Raw genomic sequence first — 26,194 nt, 5'->3', positions numbered from 1 at the left:
TCCCCACTTGCAGATCCATAAAGAAATATCTACAGAGAGAGCTCTGCAACGTAGAAGTTCAGGGTCGAATCATGGTTTTTTTTTTCAGTTTTTTTTTCGGGGTTTTTTTTTTGTTTTTTTTTTGTTTTTTTTTTTTACATCTTGTGCCGCTGAACTGGAATTGAGCTAACAGTTGGGGTAACTTCAAAGAAGACTAATGCACCATGCACAGAAGGCTAGCAATTATTTGGTGTCATTGAAAGATATGGAGGCGATGAACAATTAGCAGTGCAACTGAACAAGAACCAAAGTTGTCCTTAGTTGATGACTGAAGGCATTGCTGTTGTTGTTCAGGACTAAAATGGAGATGTAACTTCAATGAGACATGGACAAGCAGTGTTCCCACAGAAGACTGTGTAGACATTCCCTTTCCCTTTGATGCTCTACACTTGATCAAGCATATCTGATTCTGGCTACTTCACCTCTGATGCTCTCAACTTCCTTTTGACAATGAGCCTTTCTCCGACAACTTTCTTTGCTTCTATCATCTTTCTTCATTCGCGCGTAGCACAACTTGTGTGGGAGAACCTATCTTTCAACCCGGTACATGCATGATAAATGTATGGACATGTAAACTATATGATGAACTCGCCCTTCGAGGGGTGACATATGGTCGTAACTCTTGTATGATGAAACAAGAATCTTGATTCTTGCCCAAACTCTACAATGAAAATTTTCTAAGTGACGGCCATTGGGTCACCCAAAAGTCTTGAGTTCAAGATGCTTCAAGAAGGGTTTGCCCTGATGCAAAACAATATATACGGAGCACACATCCTAAAGGCAGGTTCTAATTTTTTAAGTGAGACAAAAGGTAGGTTTATTACTTGGTCTCTAAAAAGGGTCTCTTGTTGTCCCAGTGATTGCCCTCGTGGAGGCAATATGGGGGCTTGTAGGCAATGAGATGGCACATGTCCAACTATTACCAGTCTAAGCACTCAACGAAGAGTTGGGGTTTACACAAACTTAAACCTTGACTAAAAGTCATAAGGTAAGCTGCTAGTCCCCCTCCTAACCTGAAGCTTGTGTGTGCTTTAAAAAATTAAAATATGTGATGCATGAGACAATTCTACAAAATGCATGAATAAAACAAAAATAAAACAAGACAAAAATGCAAAAACATAAACACATCAAATACACAAAGCTTAGTCCAATATCATCAGAAACAATACCTTCCCCAGTGGAGTCGCCATTCTGTCGCACGTCAAAATCCGCGCGGCATCTGCTGGCGATTTTTCTGTTGTTATGTGTTTTGCTTGCTTGGTTCGTTGGGGTCGCCACCTAGTAATTTATTGAGGGCTACTAGGAAACCTGATGTACTGGTCTTGTCAAAGATTCGCGGGTAAGGGACTGGTTGTGGTTAGGGAAGGTATTCGCACCCCTAACGCACCCTACCTGAGGTAAGCTGCTTCGTGGACTTGATGCGTTTTAAAAATAAAATTTTAGCCCAATTCTAAGGCTTTGATAAATCAGTTATTAGTTCCCAAAATATATGTAGATACATGTTCTACATTTTTATGGAAAATACAACATGATTTTTATCTGTCCTTTAGATATTTGTGCATATAAATTAAATTCATTTTTTTTCTTTTTATTCAATAATATACATAACAAAAAAACAAAACACGCACAACTCTTTTTCTATTAATATTTGTTTTTTTCTTTTCTTTTCTTTTCTTTTCTTTTTTTCTTTTTCCTCCACATTTACACAAAGTACAAATTATAAAAAAAAACTCAAAATTACACAAATATTACATTAAACAATTTGAAAATTACAAAATGAACCAAACAACCCGGAACAGTGTCAGGCCGACTTCTGGAGCTGCCAGAACAGTGGCGTCACTGGCGGCGCGTGGTTCCACGCGCCGCCGCCGATGAAGGTGGCAGAAACCGGTGGATCGGGAACCTCTTCTTCTTCTCTGTCTCCCTACGTCGGCGGTGAAGGTCACCGTCACCTGCAACAAGGAGAAACAACGCACAACAGCAGTTGATTTTAATTTTTTCTTTTTGGTCCAGATCGGCTTCTCTCCCTTCTCCTTCTTCGACTACACGGCGGGTCAATTTGTTGTGGGTTTCGTCTTCTCCTCTGCTTTGGGTGGCAGGTCTGGCGTTTGGGCGGCGATGGCTGTGCAGCAGCTGGTGGCCGGTTCGGGTCTGCTGGGTTTGTCGGGTGGAGATGGGAACGGCTGTTGACTCTGTGGGTGCTGCCGTGTGTTGGCTGCTGCTGGATGAAGCTTCGGTGTTGATGGAGATGAAGAGATCGGGGAAGATGAGGAGGCGGCCGACGAGAGGGGAGAACGAAGGGGAACGGCTCTGCCCTCCTTTTGGTCTGGCGAGCTGGCGGCTGGAGAAGGGAGCAGCTGAGAGGGAAGATCTGTTGAAATGGGGGAGCGGCTGGAGATGGCGTTCACAGTGGCTGAGGGAAAACCGGCTGTGAAGGAACAGCCCTGGTGAGATGAGGGGAGAGTATGGCTGGGTGAAGGTTTAGCTCCTGTGAGGGGAAGAAGGGTGTGGCCTGGTTTGTGTTTGGCAGAGGACAAGGGGAGGAGGAAAATCGTCTGGTCAGTGGGTTTCGGTGAGGCTGATTTGTGAGGGTGGGGAAGATCGGTTGTCCGGTTGAGGGAGAAGAGAAAAATAATCCAGGGGGGGCTGGCGGCTCTCTCTTTCGGTGAGGGAGAAGAGAAAAATCAAACGGTGGGGGGCTGGCGGCTGCCTCCCCCGTGAGGGGAGAAAAAATTAGGCTTTTAGGGTTTCTGTTTTTGTGTTGCCTCTCCCCTCAAATTTCAAAATTACCCCCCCCCCCTTTTGTTTGAGTTGTGAACCAGTATTTATAGGTAAAATGTTGCATGGATCTCAAAATTGGTCCCTCAACTTTCTTTCTTTTTTGTAAAATTTGATTTTTCTTAATTTTTTTGTATTTTTGAAAACGAGCAATATCAACGTCGACTCAATGAAGAAAATCAATGATTTTAAAAATAACGCGTTAAAAGTTGAACGCGTTCCAAATGTCGTTGAAAATTTAAATTCTTTTAAGATGATGCTAAAAATGCTAAAAACGATGCAAATGTATTAAAAATGTATTTTTTTGGATTTTCAATGTTTTTCGCTATTTTTGGATTTTTTAAAAAATTTATCAAAACATGGGTCAAAAATTGGGTAGCAACACCCTTTATCCCCTATTACTTTTGTCATGACCAGGCAATGGATTTGAATTGATATTGGGTGTGTCTTCAAACGACACCCATCCTATCTTGATGAGCTTCAACAACATGTTCTTGAAAGCGTAGCACGTTTCAAGACAATGTCCGGGAATACCAGCATGGTACTCGCAAGTCAACTCGGGCTTATACCAGATGGGGAATGGTGGTTGTAGTGGTAATGTAGGGATAGGAGCTATTTGTCCAATGCTCAGTAGTTTGGCATACATTTCCTTCAAAGGCATGGGTAATGGCGGTAGTTGTTCTGAGATGTACCTTGTATTTGGTCTTTGGTAGTTGTTTTGGTTGTTTGACTGGTTATTTGCTCGATTAGAGGAAAATGGTTTGTTAAAGTTTATGTGGGCAACATGAGGGGTAGGTATTTGTGGGTTGAGTGAATCCATTATATTGCCCTTGGACCCACCTTCAAAGTCGTAAATGTGACCTTCCATTTTTCTTCCAATAAAACCCTTTATCTCCAATGGCTCAGCTATACGTCCAGCTTTAATCCCTTGCTCTATTCTTTCAGCTATGCGTACCGCATCGTAGAAATGCTGAGATGAGCTACCCATTAGGTGCTCATAATATGGTGCTTTAAAGGTATTGGCAAACAAGGTCACCATCTCTGTTTCTATCAAAGGGGGTTGGACATGCATTGCCTCATCTCTCCACCTTTGCGCATAGGCCCTTACCGACTCTTGGCTCCTTTTCTCCATTGACATTAGACTTGTTCGATCAGGAGCGATTTCCATGTTAAACTTGTACTGTTTAAGGAAAGCCTCCACCAAGTCTCTCCAGCTCCTAATCCTGACACTGTCTAACTTCATGTACCAGCTCAAAGCGGATCCTGCTAGGCTATCTTGAAAGAAATAGATTAGCAATTTATCATCATGGATTACTTCTGCCATTTTGTTGCAGTAGGATCGAAGGTGAGTGTTTGGGCATTCCAAACCAGTATACTTAATGAACTCTGGTATCCTAAAATCTTTTGGCACCACGATGTTTGGTACTAAACATACTTCGGCTGCTCGCATAGGGTCAAACCAATCATTACCCTCAATTGCCCGTAATCTTTCTTCCAAAGCAGACAGCTTGTCTTGGTCCATCAAACCGGGAGACCTATTATCCGGGATTCCCTCCGCTGTTAAGTCCACAGTGACTGGAGCATGAGTTGGCTGGATAGGGGCGACAGGCACAAAATGTTGTTCATTGGCCGAGTTTGCCCCCTGGTTTTGAGATGCTTGAGGGATGTGAGCTGCTGGCGCTCCTTCAGGCTGTTGTGCTGATGTTCCCTCCCCATTCTTAGCTCTTAAAAGCTGCTCGAGTAAGTCGGTTAGTCGAGAAACTTCATTTTTTACGGACTCCAACTCGGTCTGATAATGTGACTCTAAGTGAGCTCTTTCTTCGTTCTCCATTCTCGATCTAGACCGGGTGTTGTGGACTTTGGATGTGGGACCTATGTTTCACGATCTGTCGTGCATATGATGAATTAAAAACAAATGCGTGATGAAAATATGATGCTCGTGCAAATGTATATCTTAAAGTCGATTCATGACTTTCGTAATCCTTTGGCAAGATTTCGGCTTAAAAACCTGGATTGATGAATTATTAATCATGATGCAAATGAACGTAAGATAGATATCCTAAGGACAAGTTCTATTTATATAGGTGAGAATGGGTAGGTTTTCTATCTGGTCTTTAAAAGGGTCTCATATCTGCCCAGTGACGTTCTTCGTAAAGACAGTATGGGGGCGTCGCAAGGAACGGTTAAAGTACGTATACCCACCATTACCAAGCGGGCACTCAGATATGAGTTGGGTGTTTCACGCATCTGAACCCTGACCGATAGTCATAGGGCAAATCGCTAATCCCCCACCTAACTTAAAGCTTGTGTGTGCTTCTCAAAATCAAAGTATGTGATGCATGTGACAGTTCTATAAGATGTATGAGACAGTTCTATACAAATGCATGAACAATATGTGTAAAAATATTTAAAGCATATAAGCATATAACAAAAGGAAAGGTATATTAAAAACACAAGAGAACAAAAAAACAAATCAGACAAAAACAAAGCTTAGTCCACAAGGTCCCCAGTGGAGTCGCCATTCTGTCGCGGGTGCGCGGCGTCGCGGCGAGTATTCCACTTTTAAAACTAGGAAGTGTGTATGATATTTATCTGGCAAATGTGGGGAGACAAGAAAATATTGTCTTTTGTTGGAAGAAAATGGAATGGGAGTCGCCACCTAGTATTTTGGTCACTAGGAACCCTAACTGGTCTCAGAGATTGGGTACGGGGACTGGTTGCGTAAAGGGAAGGTATTAGCACCCCAAATATGCCCTACCTAAGGTAAGCTGCATTGTTTATTTGTCTGATAAAATTCAAGTTCTCGTTATGTTTCCTAGTTGTTGGTCCGTCTATGGTTCAAGAAAAGTCCTCCTCAATAAGGAGGTTCTTATCTTATCGGGTAAAACCTAACCGTTCTAACGTCTATGTAAAATCATATTTTTAACATCAGGAATACGTTTTACATATAAATTCGTAATCCCATATACTAAAAGAGGACAAAAATATTTTTTTAGAATTTTTGAAATATTGGCCTAGTTCTCATGGCTTGAATAAACTGGTTATTAAAGCCAAAATGCATGCTAATACATATATTGTTTTGAAATTTTCTTTGTTGTGTGAAAAATATGATGTTATAATATTTATATATATATGTTGGAGAGACTAGGCCGTATGCATGAAAACAAAACATTTTTTTTTTATGTCTTGACGAAAACCGGGTATTTTAATACCGGATTTGTATCTTTACAGTATAAAAATACAAACCGATATTGATCAAAATACAGTAATAAAAATTACATAAAATCACATATTTTTTGAAATAATTTTTCGAAGAAATTAATTAAATTTTTTTATATATATATATCTATATATAAATAAACAAAACACAATATAATATACATAATATATAATGACCTGTACAGTAACCGCGCATATTAACCAGGTGCTTATAATTAGCTGGTTACTGTGCAGCGCACAGTAACCAGCTAATTATATTTCCATTGCTGCAGAACGTGAATTCACGTTCTGCATGCCGAGGAAAACAACAGGGAAGAGGGGACAGAAAAAAGGGAGAGGAGAGGTACCTGGAATGAGTGATCGTGGCTGCTGTCTCCGGCTATGGCTCACGGTGGCGCTGGGTGGCGACAGGCGTGCACTAGTCCCGGCTGAAAGAAGCAGGAGCAGATTCCTGCAGAGGAGAAGGAAAGCTCTCGGCTGGATCTGTTGGTGTGACTGAGGAAGGAGCTGTTACTCCGGTTGCTGCTGGTAGGAGTGGAAGAGAGCTTTTGGGCAAGATGGTTGCTACCTCTGCTGTCGGTGTGGAGGCTGTCTGAATCACGATGGCAGAGGAGGAGATTTTTGTAGAGAGGAGAGGGAGGAAAAGAGGGGTACTGTGGCCTGTGGTGAGGCTGCTGGGTGATGGATGGGATGTGGTGTTTTGTGGTAAGGACAGTGGAGAGATCAGTGGTGGCGGCTGGAAGCCACGGCGGAGAGAAAAAAAAGAAAGAGAAGGCTGGTTGCAGGAAAACCGAGCAGGAAAAGCTGATTTTATCCCAATTTTGAGCTCCCTCCTGCCAACCGTTTCAGCATGAAAATTTCTCCTAGGGCTGGAAAGAGGGTAATCTTGTCTTCAATGGGGAAAAATTCTCAGCCCTTGATTCGACTCGAGGAATCCAAACCGTTGGTTCAAAGTGTGCACCTCGAGCTGCCAAATTTGGCAGCTCAAGGCTGTGAACTGCCCGAGGTGGCCACTTAGAGCCACTCAACGGAGCCGTTTCTAAATTTTTCGACCCGACCGGACCATTCTCCGGGATAAAGGGGTTTCAGGTGGAGATGTTGGCGCATTTTTTGTCGGATTTGGGGGCCAAACGAGGCAGAAAACACGCCTGGAAGTCGGCCACTCGGGCAGCTTGGTGGGGAAGAAAATGAACAGTAACTGGTTCTTTTTTTTTTTTTTTTTTAAATGCAAAACGGCGCCGTTTTTGATAAAAATAGGGATTTCTTTGCCAATTCTCAATTTAGTCCTCCGACTTTCAGTTTCGTTCAATCTCATCCCTACTTGACCATTAAACTTTCAATTTCTTCAATTTGGCCCCCGGATTTTGTTAATTGCAGCCCCTATACTTGCGCGCCTTTTCCAATGTGGTCCTTGGTTTTGAATTTCTTCAATTAATTCCCTAATTGGCCCTTAAACTTCAATATTTATGCAATTAAGCCCTTGATTTAACCAAATCAACTCTCAAAAATTATAATTTGACCTCAGAACTTTAATTTCTTCCAATTAAAGCCTAAATTGACTTAAAACTCAATTTTCCTTGCAATCAAAACCTCTATAAATTCAAATAAACCTTCAATAAAATCCAATTGAGTCCATAAACATCCAATTTTGGCCCTTTTCTCTTCAAATTAAATTTTCTCTTCCAACAGGGCTCTCCTCAGTCAAATATATACTGTAAAATTTCACTCCTTGTATTTCTGAATCTCCTCAATGAATTTTTTTCTGATTCTTTCTGAGCGCTCCCACCTCTTATTATTTTTCTAAACTCCTTTGGCTATATATTTTTATATATATTTTGTGGGGACCCAAAAATGGGTTACAACAACTATATTCTTAATATTGATCTGCTGCGGAGCAAGAGCCAATATACTACTAACAACTAGTACAAAAGTTGCTTAAAAATGATGTAATTACATTTATGCAATAGCTTTTGGAGCCATAAAGTACCCAATAGTTATTCTTAACATCGATGATAATTACTCTAGCTTATAACATTTGTACGTGTTAAAGAACTAATTCAACTCATTATTCCCTAACACACACCCTCAAAAGAAAGCCTTTTGGGCTTGAGCTCATATTATCTTATCTTTAATTTTTCTCAAATAAATGAGGGTGGTGAGATTTGAACTCGTGACCGCTTGGTCATCAAGGCTCTGATACCATATCAAAAAACCAATTCAACCTAAAAGTTTAAGATGTTAAATGAGGTCTCAAGATATAATTTATATTATTCTCTAATAGTACAAAAGCAATTCATCAAACCGTTTGAAATGGTAAGACCACTCATCTATGGTGGGACGATTGGTATCCTTTAAAACTCTAGTCAGTGTTAGAAAATTATTAAATACTAACAAAAAAAAATATCATCGATAAATTATGGTGATGTTTTTCAATAAAAAATAATGTTGCTATTTTAGTCACTATTTATTGATAATATTTTTTGGTTGGTAAAGACCGAGAAAATTAGAAATAAAAATTAATAATTAAAAAAACAATTAAAATATTACATGTTAATATTACAGCCCGAAGAGACATGTTCAACTGAGTATTGCATTAATGGAAAATAAAATAAAAAATAATAGAGAGATTCTTGATAAATTATGAAATCACTTTCTTTTCCATGTCATTTGACAAAATTAAAGGAAAAAACCCCACTCAAACAAGGGCTGTGCAGCTTTGAAGTTAAATTGATATGGTATTAGAGTTAGAGAGTGTTTGTTTTTGTGATTCAATGTAATTTTCAAACAGAGGACTGCATAATGACCGAAATTAAAACCTCAAAAGATACCATGAAACTCACTCACTAAGAACTTCATTTATTTTTCTCACATAAATAGTTCCCATATCAACATAACATTAATTTTACATATTGATAAAGACACTATGAGCCGTCCATACTTCACAACTTTGCTTGCTTCTTCTAATCCACTGGAGAACTTTATTTAGTATTCTCACATAAATAGTTCTGATCATTTTACATATTGATAAAGACAGCAGAAGCTCTCCATACTTTTAAGCAGCACTCAACTTTGCTTGCTTCTAATCTTAAGGGCGCCCACAATTACGCTTGTAAGGATTTGGGCAACCTGCTGGTTTATAGGTGGGGATGGGATCTGCAAGATTCACGCATGTTATAGCAAATTCATGTTCACATAATCTGATATTATAGCAGAATCATCTTTATATATATATATATATATATATAAGATAGCTTACGACAGATTAATTAAATAATATATACATACAAAACATGAAATTAATGATTATCTTAACTTAATTAATGCTGGAAGTAAAAGTAAAGGTTGACTCATCAGTTTTATAACAAAAGTTTGTTTGCATGAAAAAACGCCGGCGTACACAGAGATTACACACACAAAATGAACTGCTTTTCTTAAGTTAATGTTGGAAATAAAATCTCACCTCGCTCGGCCAATTCTCGAGCAGTGCAAGTGGACGGGGGAGAGAAGACGATGGTAGCTAAGAGAATGCATGCGATAAGAAAGGCCTTCGAGTTCATCTTGGAAATATATGTGACTAACTAAAATGGTTATGCTCTCCTCCATTCCACCGCTCCTAGCTATTTATAGCCACCATGATTTTTAGCAGCATGCATTCCAAGGGAACTATATATTCTTGAAATTAAGTCCACACGAGCCCAAGATAATTAACGAACGTATCAAATACTTCGCATTATTGAATAAGACTACTTTGAAAAGTAAGAGTGCATTCTATCCACATATGCTGGAAGTAATCTTTATTTGAAATTTCTTTCCTTGTATTTTTTAATAAAATTACAACTCAGTCCTCATGATGAAAAACTCTTTGCAATCAGGTCCCTGCATGATTACTCCTAATCATGTAATGGCTCATTACACATATATATTTTTTTAGTATAATACTTGTAATTTAATGTAATAAGTCATTATAATTGTAAAAAAATATACAATACTTAAGAAGTAATAAATCAGTATATGATATGAATTATTATCACCTCCAACAAAACATGATGCGACTTTACGTGAGTCTCCAAAACCTAGAGAAAGACGGTTCAAGCATGTTATTATTATTATTATTTTTTTAGTATCACCTAATCCTTTGAAATTCTCAAATTAACAAACATGCAAGTCTTTAATAACCTGAAATTCGATCGAATCGGTGACCTCAAATATGTTATTCTTGGCCAGATAAGCAGTGGTCATCCAACGAAAAGCCTATAAGTTTTTATCGCACTCCAACTTGGTTCTACAGCTAAACTTACGAGTCCATATACAAAATGATCAATTATTGATAGTTAAAGGGGCTTGAGTCTCACTTCTCTCATGTACACAGATTGGTGGATACTTAAACAGCTCACAAGCCCATCCAAAATGAATTATTTTGTGCAGCAAAGTCCCATTTCAATAGCTGCGAGAATGAGTGGCCTCCGCCGATCTTATTCTTAAGTTTGTGCCATCATCTGACCAACTGCTCTCTATTCTGACGAGAACAAGGGCTGTCTTCTCTTCGCTTGAAGGAGAGTGTGAGATTATATATATATATATATATGTGAGTGTGAGTGTTTTCAAAAGTAGTTTGACATAACATCACAACATAATTCATCAATATAACTGATCAATCTCAGATGGGCCGGATATTACAGACAAGAGAACTTTCGAACGATAGAAATTATAAAACTTCAAATGCATATAACATAAATAGTTCTTCTGACGTAAATGGTTCTCATTTCAAAATAACATAGTAACACAACTTTCATATAGATATACACTACTAGCAGTCTATACTTTTTTTTTTTTTTTGATAACCTGGGGTGTTCGGGCCAGCTTACGTGCACCACGATTAATTCCCGGACTTACTGAACACCCTGCAAGCCCAGTAAATAGGTAAGGCACCGCAAGGATGACAGACATGCACACAAAAATTCGAACCTAAAATGCAGAAATAATAAATTCTCTACCAGGACCGCTAGGCCAAGAAACTGGGTGCACTAGCAGTCTATACTTTCAAGCACACAACTTTGCTTGCTTCTGATCCAAAGTGTTCGATTTTCAAGGGTTACCACAATCACGCCTCTAATTAAGGCTCACAACGTTTTTGTCTTGGCTTTCCATGGACATGCAATCTCGCCTATATTTTCATAATTATTCGTTGATTATAATGCTATTAAAACCTTTGTATTCTAGTATAAAAATATTTAATTTTATTTTCACTATACTTAAACATCTTTAAATTTATGAAGTATTATCTTGTAAGATATAAAAATATTAGAAATTTGAGTTGTATTATTCACTTTATTGAGAGAGTTAATCATGATAATAAAATCACTCCTGTATACCTTTAAAAGTTAGGTGAAAAGATCTTAGAATTGGTGAGGTGTTTCCACTAATGGATAATCTTGAAAAAGACATATCTTCAAGTGAAAGAAAAATCTTGAATAGGAAAATCTTCAAGTGTAGTAAATAGCTTGGTGTTAATTCATCAGATGATTTCCATAGAAAAAGATTCTTAGAAAGTGGATTTTTTTTATGTTTGGTAGTGTTATGAAAAATGAGTTGAAAAACACTTTCTAGTGTCTGCCTATGCCATGAAAAATGAGCTGGAAAATAACTTATTAATGTTGGAATTTATTTTTTCAAGTTTATTAAAAGAATGAGGATCAACTTTGATAGATGAAAAAATTAAAGGATGATGAAATTGAAAAAAAAATCTTATTTCATAATTATTTCAAATAAAACAAAGAGCAATCAAAAGAACAAAGGCCAAATCTGGCATATTAAAAATTTTAATTAAGAAAAGAGTAAGAGGAAAAAAAAATAACAATCAAAATAATAGGGATCAAAGTTGATATAAAAATCAAATTTTAAGAGATGAAATTGAAGAAAAAAAGATTCAAAATAAAATATATAATAAAAAAATTGAAGATCAAATTTAATATAATCAACAAATAACATTATATTTTTAAATTTTTTACAACTTCTGAAACGCATACTATTTACTATTCCATCCAAAATTAGAATTTAAAAAAAAACACTTTTTTAAAATTAAACCAAACCATTTTATTTTTACTAGAAAGTATTTTTTCTTAATCACCTTTTTAATTACTAAATAAACAAGAAAAAGTTCAGAAGATAGCCTAATTAAAAAACTATTTTACATACAAATTGGTGGCCAAAAAAAGTCAACAAAATCATGCCACCGAATTTGTGATGAAGATTGTCAGCAAAGACATGCCAGAAAAGTTTAATCCAGAAAAACATGCCAGAAAAGTCGATGATAATGGTGACGGGATACACATGCAAGGCATACTATTAGCTGTAAAGAAGATCTGTAAAGATTTCTTTTTGACTAAATTACTTCACCATTATTGTAGAAATATGTATACTTTGATTTAATAATAAACCACCTTTGCATTATTCAATATAAGCCACCTTCGAAAAGTATGGCTGCAATTCTATTTAATTACACGTGTATGGATGAAAATAATAACAAATTAACTCCAGTTTTTTGAGGTTTTTAATTAATAAAAATATATATATTCTATGTGTATAAGGTAAAGATTATAATGTCCAATTATATCTCCCGGGTGAATCATAAAAATAGAATGGAAAAAATAGAAGAAGCTTAAAGATGATAGTTACTCTCAACAATACCATTTATATGAACCTAAAATTATACTTTTCATTCTCACTTAGACAAGACCCAGTGAAAATTATTTATAAACTCTAACGTTTCGCGAGGATAGCCCCAAAACTACTAATCCAAGAACAGTTTAAAGATGATATGATTGTTAGAGAATAATATAAATTATTTCTTGGGGTCTCACCTAAAAGCTTAAGCTTTTGGGTTGAATTGGTTCTTTGACATGATATCAGAGCCTTGATGATCAATCGATCACGAGTTCGAATCTCACCATCCCCATTTATTTGATAAAAATTAAGCACAAGGTAATATGGGCATGTGCAAGTTTCAAGCCCAAAGGACACTTGAGGGAGTGTGTTAAAGAATAATATAAATCATATATTGAGACCTCACCTAAAGCTTAAGCTAGCTTTTGAGTTGAATTGGGCTTTGATGACCAAGCGGTCACGAGTTCGAATCTCACCATCCCCAATTTATTTGATAAAATTAAGCACAAGGTAATGTGGGCACGTGCAAGTTTCCAACCCAAAGAGCTTTCTCTTGAGAGGGTGTGTTAAAGAATAATATAAATCATATCCTGAGATCTCACCCAAAAACTTAAGTTTTCGAGTTGAGATAATTGTTTAATAATCATCATTTCTACATAAGTTTTTGGAGCCATAAAGCACCCAATAGTTGTTCTAGAAACTGGTGAAAATTACTTAAGCTTATAACATTAATTTGTATGGAAGCAATTTCATCAGACCGTTGAAAATGGTAAGAGCTCTCAGTATCAGTATCAGAATTCTTATATTTACCGATGGAATTTGGAACACAAGATTGCCTTCACAGGCTAGAGTTTCTGAGATGATATATATGTTATGCAAAGCACGCAAACTGAATACAATTTGTATTCATTGTGGTAATGGAGTGCGAAGATATAAATCATTTGTTTTTTTTATTTTATTTCCTTTCTCAAATTAAGGAGTTTTGGGTTAAAGAAAAGTTGTTTGAGGAGGACTGGCAGCCGGATGGTTGCCTTTTATTTTCATCAATTCAAAGGATGTATTAGTGGAGAATATAAATTATATATTAAATTTTATTTAATAATTTAAATTTTTTTATTAAAAACATTATATGAAAATTTTATTAATCAAATAGTTACGAATTCAAATTTTATTATTCTAATAGATATTAGATATATAAAAAAAAAAAAAGGTACTTACCTCCTATTATCTGCAAAATCTTGGATTGCATCAATTCATGGAAATTGAAAAGAAAATAATCATAATTGTAAAAGCATAATCATGGAGGAGGATGACACAAAACCGTACTGAAGTTTCCTGCTTGGATTAACAAGAATGTTCAATATAGGCTATTTTTTGTTTCATTATTTTCCTATAGTCTTTGAGGAACAATCCCAACAAACAGTTGAGATTTGCGTCGGTGACATTGACATATTAGGATAGCAATCATCTGAGTTTATTTAAATTAATATTTTTAAATTATTTTAAATTATTTTGATATGATGTTGTCAAAAATAATTTTAAAAAAATAAAAAAATATTATTTTAATGTATTTCCGAGCAAAAACCACTTTGAAAATCAACTACTACCATACTCTCAAACACCCACTTAATTACACTCTCTTAAAACTAAAAAGAAAAAAAGGAGGCATGTATAACACTCGAATGAGCAACAGAGAAGATAGCTAGAACATAGTCTAGCTAATTAAACACTTTATTTATTTTTGCATCAACATCAGTACGATAATACAATATAAAACCCGACAGAAATTAAAACCTCATGATCATACCAATACATGGTTGTTGACATGTGTTATGAGAACTTCATAGTTTATTTTTCTTACATAAAATGTTCTCCTATCATATTACCATGTTAATAAAGATACTACTAGCTGTCGGTCGACACTTTACTGGCTTCTAATCCGTAGTGTTCCATTCTCAAGGGATTTCACAATTCCACTTGTAAGCATTACTGTGACCCGGGAGGTGGCTTCTTTCCAGGTGGTGGCTTGACCGGGCCACGTGGTGGCTTCATCGGGCCAGGTGGTGGCTTGACCGGGCCACGTGGTGGCTTGACAGGGCCACGTGGCGGCATAATCGGGCCACGTGGCGGCTTCATCGGGCCACCTTGTTGCATGGAAGCGTCAAGTGTCCTGTATGGACCTGCAAGATTTACTCACACGTGTTAACGTGCTATGAAAATTATCACAAACTCAGTAAATATACGGTGCCGTGATGAAAATACTGTTAACAGAGGAGAAAGCAAAATATGGAGGACCAGCTCGGAAATCAAAGCAGGCATAGATGCAGCGTTATACATAAACATACACTCATATATGAACTGTTATCTGAACATATATTCAAATAAATATGAACTAGATAGGTGCATGATTATCTTAAATCAAAAGATCAATGGAAACGAAAGCAGATAGAAAAGGTGGGTTCACCTTCATGGGATAATTCTAGGGCAGTGGTAGTGGAAAAGGGAGAGAAGACAACGGTAGCCAACAGAATGCATATGATAAGAAAGGCCTTCATCTTGGAAATATTACTTTGTGTTTAAAATGGATATTGCCTCTTCTCTGCACTCTTATTTATAGCCACCACCACCGAAAATATCTAGGTGCTACTAATACTTTTTTAATATAATTGTTTTGAAAACAAATTATGTGGGAATTGATTTGATGTGATCTAATCAATTTGATGAGTCTTGTTGCACTTGTACAATGTTACGGCGATCATCCTCTCGGATCGGGATCGTCGAGAATGATGTGGGTGAAAAGGACAAGGAATTATTGTTCTTTATCAGTAAAAAAAGAGAATAAGAGTTTGTGTGTCTAAGGTATAAGAAAAGTACTTCTTAGTAAGGATGTCTTTATTTTATCAGATTAAAAACAAAACCGTTCTAATGCCAGCATAAAAAAATAAACTATCTTTTTATTTAATATCAGGAATATGTCTTACTTATAAATTCATAATCTTGTATATTAAAAGAAACAAAAAAAATCTTTTTTAATTTTAATATCAGGAATATATCTTTCGTATAAGTTCATAATCCCATATATTAAAATAAAAATTTTTGGTATTTTTAAAATGTAGACTAAAATCCTTTCAAATTTTACAAACTTGTTGTAAAATCCATATATTATTTTAAAAAAAAACATGTCAAAATATTTTAGATTTTTAAAAAATAAAAGCTTAAATAACTTTAGGATTTTTAGCCATATGCAAGAAAAAAAATATTTTTTTATTATTTTTTTAGGCTTTGTTTGACAAAAACTCAATTTCTTTTTTAATAAAACTACCAAATATAGCTTAATGGGTGTTTGCCAAACACACCCTAAAACCCAAAAACCCTTTAACAAAATTTATGGCAAACCAAATAGGGTATTAAAACCTTTGACCCATTTTTTTTTACTTGACTCGATCAAGTTGACTCGACTGGGTTGACCCGAGATTTTTGGTTTGACCATAAATCGAGCTAGAAATCCTAGTTTGACCCGAAAACAACCCAAAAAAAAAATCAAAAACAAAAAAAAAATAAAACACCCAAGAACATTAAAAAAAAATCAAAAGAACTTGAGCAAAATGAATCAAACACAAAAAAAAATGAATAACACCAAGAACAGTCAAGAAAATCGAACAAACCCAGCAACATGAAATCCAAAACAAACCAAATTTGATCAAAACGAAGGCATATACATGTTGGAAATCATGCAAGGATCGGTAATCTGACATCTATTTACTTCGATTATCACTTAAACATAACAATTTTATCAAAATAGGTTTCGGTTCTAAACCAAAACTCTAGGATTAAAAACCGTTAAAATCATGTTATTGATGCAAATAAACACTGGATTAATGGTTAATCATATAAGAAAGGGTTATATGCAAGGAAATTGACCGAAATTGGTCTGAACCTATAGGCTAAGACAACTTTCTTCTCAAGAACACAAAGAACATTGCCTAAAAAACCTAAAAAAGTTCCTAGCCAAGCCAGGCATTTTTTGTTTTTAAAACATGTTCTTTTTATCTCAAGAATTCAAAATAACATACACAAACATGTTTGAACCAAAAAACTAACTAAAAAAAAAACATCAAAGCATCAAAATCAAGCATGAGGTACCAAATCAAAAAAACTTTCAACTTAAAGCAACATATATGTTCATGCAACATGGATTCAAAATTGATTTTTTGAACTCATTAGGTGCATAAACAGACCTAGTAAACCCAGGATAAACACCATTGTTTTAACATGCATAGCTTAAGTTAAACAAAACTAAAACAATATTGTATATGAAAAACAAACTTAAATAATAACTTTCATGTATCAAAAACATTAAAAAAAACACTTCAAAATAGCTTCTTTAAATAAAATCATAGCAACGAAGAGGTGAATGCAACATCATTTGTTAAACATTTCAAACCTCTTTTCTATGCTTGTAAACATGAATATAAAACCAAATAAATAAATAAAACAACAAAAGCAGTCCACAAAGGACCTACTTTTGGATCAACAATGTATACCTAGAATAACTACTCTCTCTTGGCTTTTCTTTGGAAAATGTTGCCTCTTACAAACTTGCAAAGCTTAAGAAAACTTTTGTTTAGGCTTTTAGACCTCTACACTTATGTTTTTTATTGATATTTTTCTTCCCTTTCTTATATTTTTTCTTTTTTTCTTCCCCTCTTTTTCAGCCTTTTTTTATTTGAGGAAGGTATTTCTAGGGTTTTGGGAGGTCTTGAATCCATTTCTGACCTCTTAATCTTGAGGGAAATGATGTAAACCCTTGATAAGAACCCATAAGGAGCCTTTATATATGAACACACGAAAACCAAATCAGTTTTTGCATTAGGTTGCATTGTCAGGGTTGACTGAGTTGTCCATTTTCAAGGTCTTGTTGAAGCAATTATGACATCATCATCTTCTGAAACCACCTGAAGTTGGTAGAGGGGGTGCACACCTTTCATTTAGATCCAACTTTGCTCAATTTAAAAGTTAGTAACTCCACATTCATTCGTTTGAAGTTGTCGATTCGACCCGCCAAAACTGTCAAAATAGAGATTCAAGCTGATGAATGATGTGTCGTTCACCTTCTCTTCATTAAGTCTGAACAACAGTCATTTAGGGTTCTTAATTTAGGATTTGGTAAACTTCAATTAAGCCCCTGTTCTTTCAATTGCTTTTAATTATACCCATAAATGCCTCCAAACTTTTAATTTCATGCAATTTCACCCTTACCAAACTCAATTGCCAGCCCTAAAGTTGACTGTTATTTTCATTTTAATCCTTGGTTCTGAATTTGTGCATTTCGACCCTCAATTGACCAAAAAAACTTTTAATTTCTTCAATTTAGCCCATAATTAGGTCAATTTCAGCCCTTACATTCACATGTGTTTTTCAGTTTGGTTCTTGGTTTTGAATTTCTTAAATCAAGTTCTTAATTGTTAGAACTTTGTTATTTATGCAATTAAGCCCTTGATCTAACCAAATTAACTCTAAAAAATTGCAATTCGACCCATAGACTTTAATTTCTTCGAATTAAAGTCTAAATTGACTTCAAAAATCAAATTTTCTTGCAATTAAGCCTTTAATAAATTCAATTAAACCTTGAAAATTTTCAATGGAGTCCTAAACATTCAATTTTAAATTTTTCTTCTTAAATTGAATTTTCTTTGCCAATAGAGACTTCATCAATCGAAGATACCTTTCAAAATTTTTAATTTTATATATTTTGATCTTCCTCAACCAATAATTTCTTGGGTGTTCTAGTATATTCTTCTCATATATATATATATATATATATATATATATATATATGAACTACTCATCTCTTAACATATGTTCACATAAATATGAACCACATATATGCATATCTTAAATCATACTATCAATGAGGAGAAAATATGATTATAATTATTGTTATTTTGCTTTAATCCATCGTATATCACATAAAAAAAATTGGTCCTAACACATTTTGCAAAGGCTTTATGTATGATTATAGGAAAATTACTACACATTAGCTACTTTAATTTTACCTTCCAAGTTACTACGTTACAATAGTCTCCAACTTTCTTGTCCCTTTCTGACCTCAAAACAATTACTACGTTAATATTACCATCGAAGATTTGTAGGCGACGTTACTCTCTATACACATTGCCTTGTTGGATCCTTATACACTGAACTTGTTTCTATGCATGTTGACTCCAAGCCAATACAAAAGAATCATTTATACTCCAAGTCAATACTTACTCCGACTTGCTTGTCTCTTTGTACACGGAAGGCATCTTCGTGCAATCATCCTCAGTTCATGTCATGCAACACTATGGTGATATAACCTTATAAGATAGGTTGTTGATGTGATTACTAAATCCATAATTACTCTCAACAATACCATTTATATAAACCTAAAATTATACTTACTTATTCTCACATAAACATATATAAGACACACCAAACGTGTAATATATTTATTACACATATACGACGTCGCGGTGATCATCCTTTTTAATCAGGATTCTTCGACATGGGTGAAAAGAAATTATTATTTTCATGAGAACATCCAAGCAACCCTCCTCTATTTCATTCTCATTTGTCTTTCGTGATTTTGCTGGCTATGCGTTCATTTATAATGGTTTCCAGCAAATATCATGTGTCTGGATGCTGCCTCGCGAATCCAGACCTTGCCCAGCCGAGTGAGCGAAACAATTTAAAATGTTTGAATTTTTTGCTCAACATTCCAGTAAAAAGATTTTTAAATTATTTTTCAACAAATATTTAATAAACAATTAATATAAAATATCTATCTTTTTAAAAATACTTATATTTTATACCATTTGAAATTAATATAAAGATCCTTATAACAAAATAAATGATTTCTATAACAAGAACAATATCTAAATTAAAAATAAAATAATTAATTCAATTTTATTTCAAACATAAGTTATCAATTAATTGCTTCCAAATCAAATTCAATTTGGCATCTCATTTGATTCCAAACAAGGTGTTCAAGGTTGATTGTGGCGTTTGCATGGTATATCGTAAGGCAGTGAAACCTGAAATATTTTGTGCATCCAAGGAAATGGCCACCGGAAATGGCCGCCTAGTTGATGTGGTTTTCAGGTTCAAGGTGCGCCGATGCAAGCCAAAAGACTCTAATGCTAATCCCGTGCCAGAATGATAGTGCATCTACTGATCAAATTAGGATTCAAGTTTGTGCAAAGGGCCATACAAGATTAAATAAATTGTTTTTAAGAAACAAATAATAAATAACAACCATCGATTATAAATGACTACAGAGAGGCCCTCCGAAGAATGAATATACCCAGTGGCTATGTATAGATGTGCAAATAGTAAGGCATGCACAGCAGAAATGGCCTTTTTCTGATATGAGAAACAACTATTGGTGTTCAAACCTTAGAAAGGGCTGATATGGCTGGCCATCCTTAGCAGAACCTCGGGAACTAGTCGCCTTCTCGGAGGTGCCGTAGCATCCTTGGCTAGAGCTTCCTCATCACCAGCATGTATCACAGCGACCAGATGGCTGAACATTTCATCCTTACCGCCTCTTAGAGGATCCTGAGTGATGTGACCCCATCATTAGGATGAGTTGGATTCTCAGTGTCATAAACGAGTTTTGACAGCCAAGTAAATGAGATTATTAGTTGTCAATATGCCTAAACATCATGATGCTAAGCCAATTTTAATGAGATTCAGTTTAATCTAGGTGATTAGAAACAGAATATCAGTGGCATCTAATGAAGTGGTAGCAGGATTTGATTGATTAAAAAATGCACAATTTAGCTGAACATTAAACCAATCATAACAACAGCACTTACTTGAAGAAACAAGTCTGTATGGGTTTTTCCATCAAATAAAATTAGCTCAGCTTGTGCTCCTAACCTTTGAAGAGCAGCTGCAAAATCTATACTGCAAACAGAATAAAAAAAAAAGATATGTGAATATAACGTAGTGAATTGTCCAGGAAATTGAAATTAATGTTAAATTTCTCCCTAGAATATCTAAATCCAAATGGATTATGAGGCAACTTCATCTCTAATTTCGTTTTCGTCATAATTTTCAATTGAAATTGTATGGATATCTGAGACATTAAGGAGGCTGATTATTTCTAAATTAAATAACCCTTTTTTTTTCGTCATACAAGAAAGGCATTGAATGGAATAATGATAACAAACTTGATGTCTATTGAACTATAATCCACTTATATATCTTTGTAATATGAAGCACTTGATGTCTATTGAACTACAATCCACTTATATATCTTTGTAATAGGAAGCACATCATTGATGCCGAAAACAAGATATTCTAACCTGGCAGATGATGGTATTGAATAATCTGCTGTTCCATGAAAGAGAATAATAGGAGGCAGAAGAGAAACAGCATTTCCAATGCTTGGGTCTTCTATTCTAAGTTCAGGAGAAAAAGATTGCAAGGATTCTTCACCTTCCATCATGCTGTAACCACAAGTCAGAAAAAAACCTTATTCAGGAAAAATAACCTTAGGCAATAATTACATACTAGCATAATTCATCAGTAAATAGTGATCAGCATCCAGTGAGCTTATAAACAAACGGTACCTTAGAAAAAGAGCACGGTACAGGCCACGGTTGTTGAAATGATCGACTAATTTGCATAAATTGTACCTGTTCAGTGTTTCCAGGTAATCCATGTATGAATTATAGACCATAATGCCATAAACAAGCAGATAAGAAAGAGATGCTGAAACAAACAAATTACAGATGTCGAAACCAAAAATCCTCTATATATCATCGAATATACCAATGACTCATGATTAATTTGTAGTGTGCTGAACCAGACAGTGTTTTCTCTAAGACATCGAACTTTATTTTCCAAGTTATTTTGATCAATAGTTTATAAAACAAGATGACCAAAATTCGAAAAGAAAGTGATAACATAGCAGAGAACAAAGTACTGCAAAGGAAATTTCGTTGATTGATGTCCTTATGCTGGATTGAGTGCCATTTATGTACAGAGCACACACAGATGCTTAATAACTAGTGGAACTGGCAGATGTAATGACTCTACTCATTATCATGAGATTGTTGAAATATATATGCAGCCAAAGTAGTTAGGAAAACAGTTTATAGTGCTAAGGTGTTTAAACATAACCATTGATCCCACAATTTGGTAATATCATAAGCACATATTTCTCTCTGTTTAACTAAACCGCTCAATATAAGCAAAACAAACCAGTAAATAGTAGGGATCTTCTGAAAGAAACAGAAATCACATTGGTGACTCGTACTCTCAATAAATCATTCCACTTGTAAATGGTAAATAATGCTTTCCTTGATTTTAGTGAACTTCCACAAGAATCATGAAATAGTAACAGATGAAAGCTTACCCTCCAGATAAACCAAAATATGCCTTTATCTGGGAGACACTCCAGGAGATCCCCTCCTCTCCCTTAGCTTCTCTTATTGCTTGCTCCAAGAGGGCACAAGCAGAAATGTGTGCACCAGCGGATTGTCCCATTAGATAGATCCTACACAATAATAAGCAAGATGAAATCAGGGAAATAGTTTTAAGATAAGAAGCAACATGGAAGAACGAAGAAAAAATTATCCTATCACCTGTTAGGGTCACCTCCATATTCAGAGATGTTGTTACAAATAAAAGAGATCCCCTGAGATGCATCTGCAACCATATCACCAATGGTTCCCTGGGGAAAATTTCTGCAAAAGCATGTCGAACAAGTATGGTTGATGGAGGTAGACAATAAGTGGGCAATATGCAAGCAAGAAAATGTAAGTTCAGGATAAGTAATATTGCCAAAATAGAAAAGGCTCACGTTCTTCAAGCTATCATAAGTAAATATGTCCCTTGAAAATTTAAATGTGTTCTCCCCTCCCACGATAATGGATTTACATGATTAAAAACCAAGAACTACAATATGGTTCTGCATAAATTGAAACCAAATACCTGTAATCAATACATGCCACTATGATGTCTCTTTCTGCCAGCTGTTGTCCTAGTAGACATCCCCATGCTTTATACCTAGATCAGCATGAACACACAGCAATTTAATTTAAGACACAATAAATGGCCTCGTATCAAGCAAGAAAATTCATGACCATGTCATATTCTTGGGTCTTAAGTCCTGCATTCTTGAGGCTGTTTTGTATCAGGTAGCAATACTCCAAATGGAAAAAAGATTCATACATGGTATTAACAAATTGTGCCTTGGGCAGCTTACAAATGAATAAAGCGAAATCATCACAAAATCCAAGATGAAAAATGGAGAAATTCAAACTATGCAAATTCATCATGAACTCGAAAGGAAAGTCAGACAGCTACTTAAGATGGCTCACCCAATAATCCAGGCACCACCTGTGACAAATGCCACAACTGGCTTTGGTCCATCTAATGTTTTTGGTAAATAGAGATCCAACCTGTAAAATCACCAATGCATTAGCAAAATATAGCTTTGAGTCTCTGATGTATGGCATGCACAAGTTTACAGGTTATGAAAAAATAATAAAAACAGATTCAAATACCTGTTTCTTGGTTGATCACCATAAACAATACTCCGTCGAACCTGACTTGAGAAGAAATAATAATATGCAACTGCAGAGATCAAAGGCAAGTTATTTTTCATCAATCTAATCACTTCACAGAATCTAAAAAAACAAATTTCCCACAACTTCTTGAGAAGCACAACATTCAAGATTTCCCTGCCCATCTAATCATGATCTCCAACTTATAGTCAGATACATTGTTGGACATATCATTGAAAGAAATGTAAAGGTTACTTGTTAGAGGCACTGGAACTAAAGAAATTAATCTTTGAAGTTATCAACCAGGGAAAAGAAAGGAAAAAAAAAACAAATAACAATGTGCAGAGTATGATCAATGCACACAATCGTACCAAGATATTTACAATTGGTAGTTTAATGATCGGGTTTCCAAGTGAAAAAAAGTAGAAAATAGATCTAGATATGAAAAGCTCGGCAGGTTCCATTTAAAGTTCATGAAACTGAACCAGTTTAATTCATCTGAAGTAAAACAGAAGAAAACAGAATCTTTTTCCATGAAGAATTCTCAGTTCTATAAATTTGCTTACATTACATGTAGGGAGATTAATTTTCAATGCTGAAACAAAAAAGGCTGATTCACAACCACAAGCTTATAATCATTAGCTAATACTCATGTAACGCAAATGCACACCTTGAAGAAAGCCAGGCATAAGTAGAGCAGCATAAAAACCAAGTGCTGCTAATCTCGTGATCCACCGGTAGCCTACCCTGAATGAAAACAAATGATTAAACCATGACATAAGGCAAATGAAATTAAGCAACTATAAAATAAATAAATAAATCTTCTTTATTCCCCATCTCCTCTTCTTGAAATACTAACAATTTTAACCAAACCAATCATGACCAAGATAAGATCCAGCACATGCGACAACAAAAATCTGTCCAAGCAAGTTAACCAGATGGAGGCAGAAAGGGTGGCTATAGAAACAAGAAAATCATCAGATTCCCATGCCCTAGTTTTCCAAGATTTCATGTTTCTCGCTCAAAACAAACTCACGCTAGCTATCCACAGCAGTTGTTAGAAAGGAATCACCACCCTTTCACACATCACCATGAGCTAAAAACAAAGCAGTAGCTAAATAAAAAAAGAAGCCAGGAGAACCAGGCCACTATGGCTCCACCATGAATAACACAAATAGAGCTCTCCAAATTGATCTCAACACAAATTACCATAAAATGATCATACCATAAATGCATACATAAGCAAGCAAGAAAAAAATTAGTTTTTTTTCTTTTATTTCTGTTTAAATGAACATCAGGAAAAAAAAATTCCTTTTCCTTTTAATATGGATCTTTTCCTTTTTTATATCATCAAACAAGGAGAATTAACCTTCAATAAGAATACTCTAATTTACATAAATAAATACAAATTCAAGCAAAATATTCCTATACAGTAACAAATACACGTATAGATAAATGCATACATAAGCAAGCAAGAAAAAAACTGCTAGTACTGCTAAATGATACTCAAAGAGACGAAATGTTACCCGAGGTATCGGAGAAGAGTGATGGTGAGGCGAGTGATCATGTAAGTCTCAGCGGCAGCGTGACCGATATCTCGACTATAAGATCGCCGCATATCCGGCTTACCGGGAACTCGTCGCCGCGGCATTTGTTTAAAACTACCGCTACTACTGGAATACAGAGAAAGAAGCGGTTTAGCGTCCGTTTGATCGTTGCCGCTCAGTTTGGATTCAGTTCCGAATGAACGATTGCGATTTGGTGCCGGATCTGATGACGACATCGTGGCGATTAGATTTGGATGATGGTGATGAAGTGTGTTGTTGTTGGAGAGACAACGTTTGAGCTTGAAGCAGTGGGTAAACGAAATGGCTGAAAATGGATGGGCAGACGTCATTTCTCCAATTTTAAAAAAGGAATAATGGACTGTGGAGCTTGACAAAACTCCATTAGCCGCAAATCTGCAGTTACTCTTCCCAGGAAGAGGCCCCCTTGCCTGCTCTCTTTTGGAACATCGAGTGATTTTTTTCCATATAATTATCTTATTTCTTTAATATCTTTATTTATATATATATACACACACAATAATCAAACACAACCTAAATAAATTATCACATTATAATAATCTTATTTATACGTAATTTACTTAAATTGCAATTCTATCTTAATTATCATATTCAATAATATTGAAACTCGGTATCGTCTGTTTTGGTGTGAGAAAAAAACACACTCAATAACTCGAACTACAAAAACACTCCATCGTTTCACGTGTTTTGATTTGCTTTACAGATCAACTCACTAATATAATATAATCAATCCATGCAAAATGGGCATCCTATGTGCTTTGGTCAACGGTCAAGATCAAAATTATGAAGAAACACGGTATAAATCGGTGCATGAGTTGCCTGCCAGATAGAAGAAATCATGCGCCAAGGGGTTTTTTCCGCCATGACTGAAAGTGACTCGTGCATGGAACACTCTTGCAAGCAAACTTTACTCTTCTTTCTTGAGAACAGATCATGTAAGGCAATTCCTGCACGTAATTAAGCAGACCTGGCGAACTTCATTTTCAACTAGTATAGATGGCTGGCAGACGCTATCTTCGGGTCAGACTAAATTATTTTAAGGTGAAAAATAAGTCTAGTTCATGAGAAATTCTTTAACGGAGTAGTTGAATCAATCTTCTTATCTTAATCTTAAAATCTTTTGATCGAATTACTTGTTTAATAATTAGAATCACAAGGGAGTTTTTTTTACATCATTCCGTCAACTTGACAAATCTAAATACAATTTAGATAAGTGATAAAAACATAATTTAATTTTAAAAAAACAAATTTGAGATGGTCTTTATTTTAATAAAAATTTGTAAAACTATTTTTATTTATTACATGATATAAAAATAGATGCTCGTAAAATCAAACATCGACTCAAATACTCGT

The 26,194-nt window shown here is 35.4% G+C and overlaps 1 protein-coding gene and 2 long non-coding RNA genes across 3 annotated transcripts; all 3 read right to left on the bottom strand.

The window, feature by feature from the left end:
* Positions 1-8,861: 8,861 nt before the first annotated feature.
* LOC112324764 (uncharacterized) lies at positions 8,862-9,810 on the bottom strand. Its single transcript, XR_002978782.2, has 2 exons — positions 9,497-9,810; positions 8,862-9,189 (listed from the first exon to the last, which is right to left on the bottom strand). It is a non-coding gene; the product is annotated as an uncharacterized LOC112324764 (long non-coding RNA).
* A 4,572-nt stretch (positions 9,811-14,382) lies between these two features.
* On the bottom strand, positions 14,383-15,779 carry LOC112325798 (uncharacterized). The gene is made up of 2 exons (XR_002979658.2): positions 15,164-15,779; positions 14,383-14,879 (listed from the first exon to the last, which is right to left on the bottom strand). It is a non-coding gene; the product is annotated as an uncharacterized LOC112325798 (long non-coding RNA).
* A 4,107-nt stretch (positions 15,780-19,886) lies between these two features.
* Positions 19,887-25,930, bottom strand: LOC112324618 (isoprenylcysteine alpha-carbonyl methylesterase ICME). The gene is made up of 11 exons (XM_024588289.2): positions 24,782-25,930; positions 23,926-24,002; positions 23,256-23,325; positions 23,070-23,150; positions 22,681-22,755; positions 22,332-22,433; positions 22,103-22,243; positions 21,315-21,380; positions 21,048-21,191; positions 20,556-20,646; positions 19,887-20,295 (listed from the first exon to the last, which is right to left on the bottom strand). The coding sequence occupies exons 1-11, from the start codon at positions 25,150-25,152 to the stop codon at positions 20,134-20,136; spliced, it is 1,380 nt and encodes a 459-aa protein (XP_024444057.2). The 5' UTR covers positions 25,153-25,930; the 3' UTR covers positions 19,887-20,133.
* Positions 25,931-26,194: the final 264 nt, after the last annotated feature.

This window comes from Populus trichocarpa, chromosome 17 (genome assembly GCF_000002775.5).
Source record: "Populus trichocarpa isolate Nisqually-1 chromosome 17, P.trichocarpa_v4.1, whole genome shotgun sequence".
Lineage (NCBI taxonomy): Eukaryota > Viridiplantae > Streptophyta > Magnoliopsida > Malpighiales > Salicaceae > Populus > Populus trichocarpa.
This window is presented reverse-complemented; position numbering and strand designations above follow the sequence as displayed.

Excerpts from the sequence above, each read along its gene's own strand:
- LOC112324618 (XM_024588289.2), bottom strand. The coding sequence starts at position 25,152 with ATGACGTCTGCCCATCCATTTTCAGCCATTTCGTTTACCCACTGCTTC. Across the intron at positions 23,151-23,255 it reads GGTGATCAACCAAGAAACAG|GTTGGATCTCTATTTACCAA; the intron begins GTATTTGAATCT and ends GTGATTTTACAG. Across the intron at positions 20,647-21,047 it reads TCAATACCATCATCTGCCAG|TATAGATTTTGCAGCTGCTC; the intron begins GTTAGAATATCT and ends TTCTGTTTGCAG.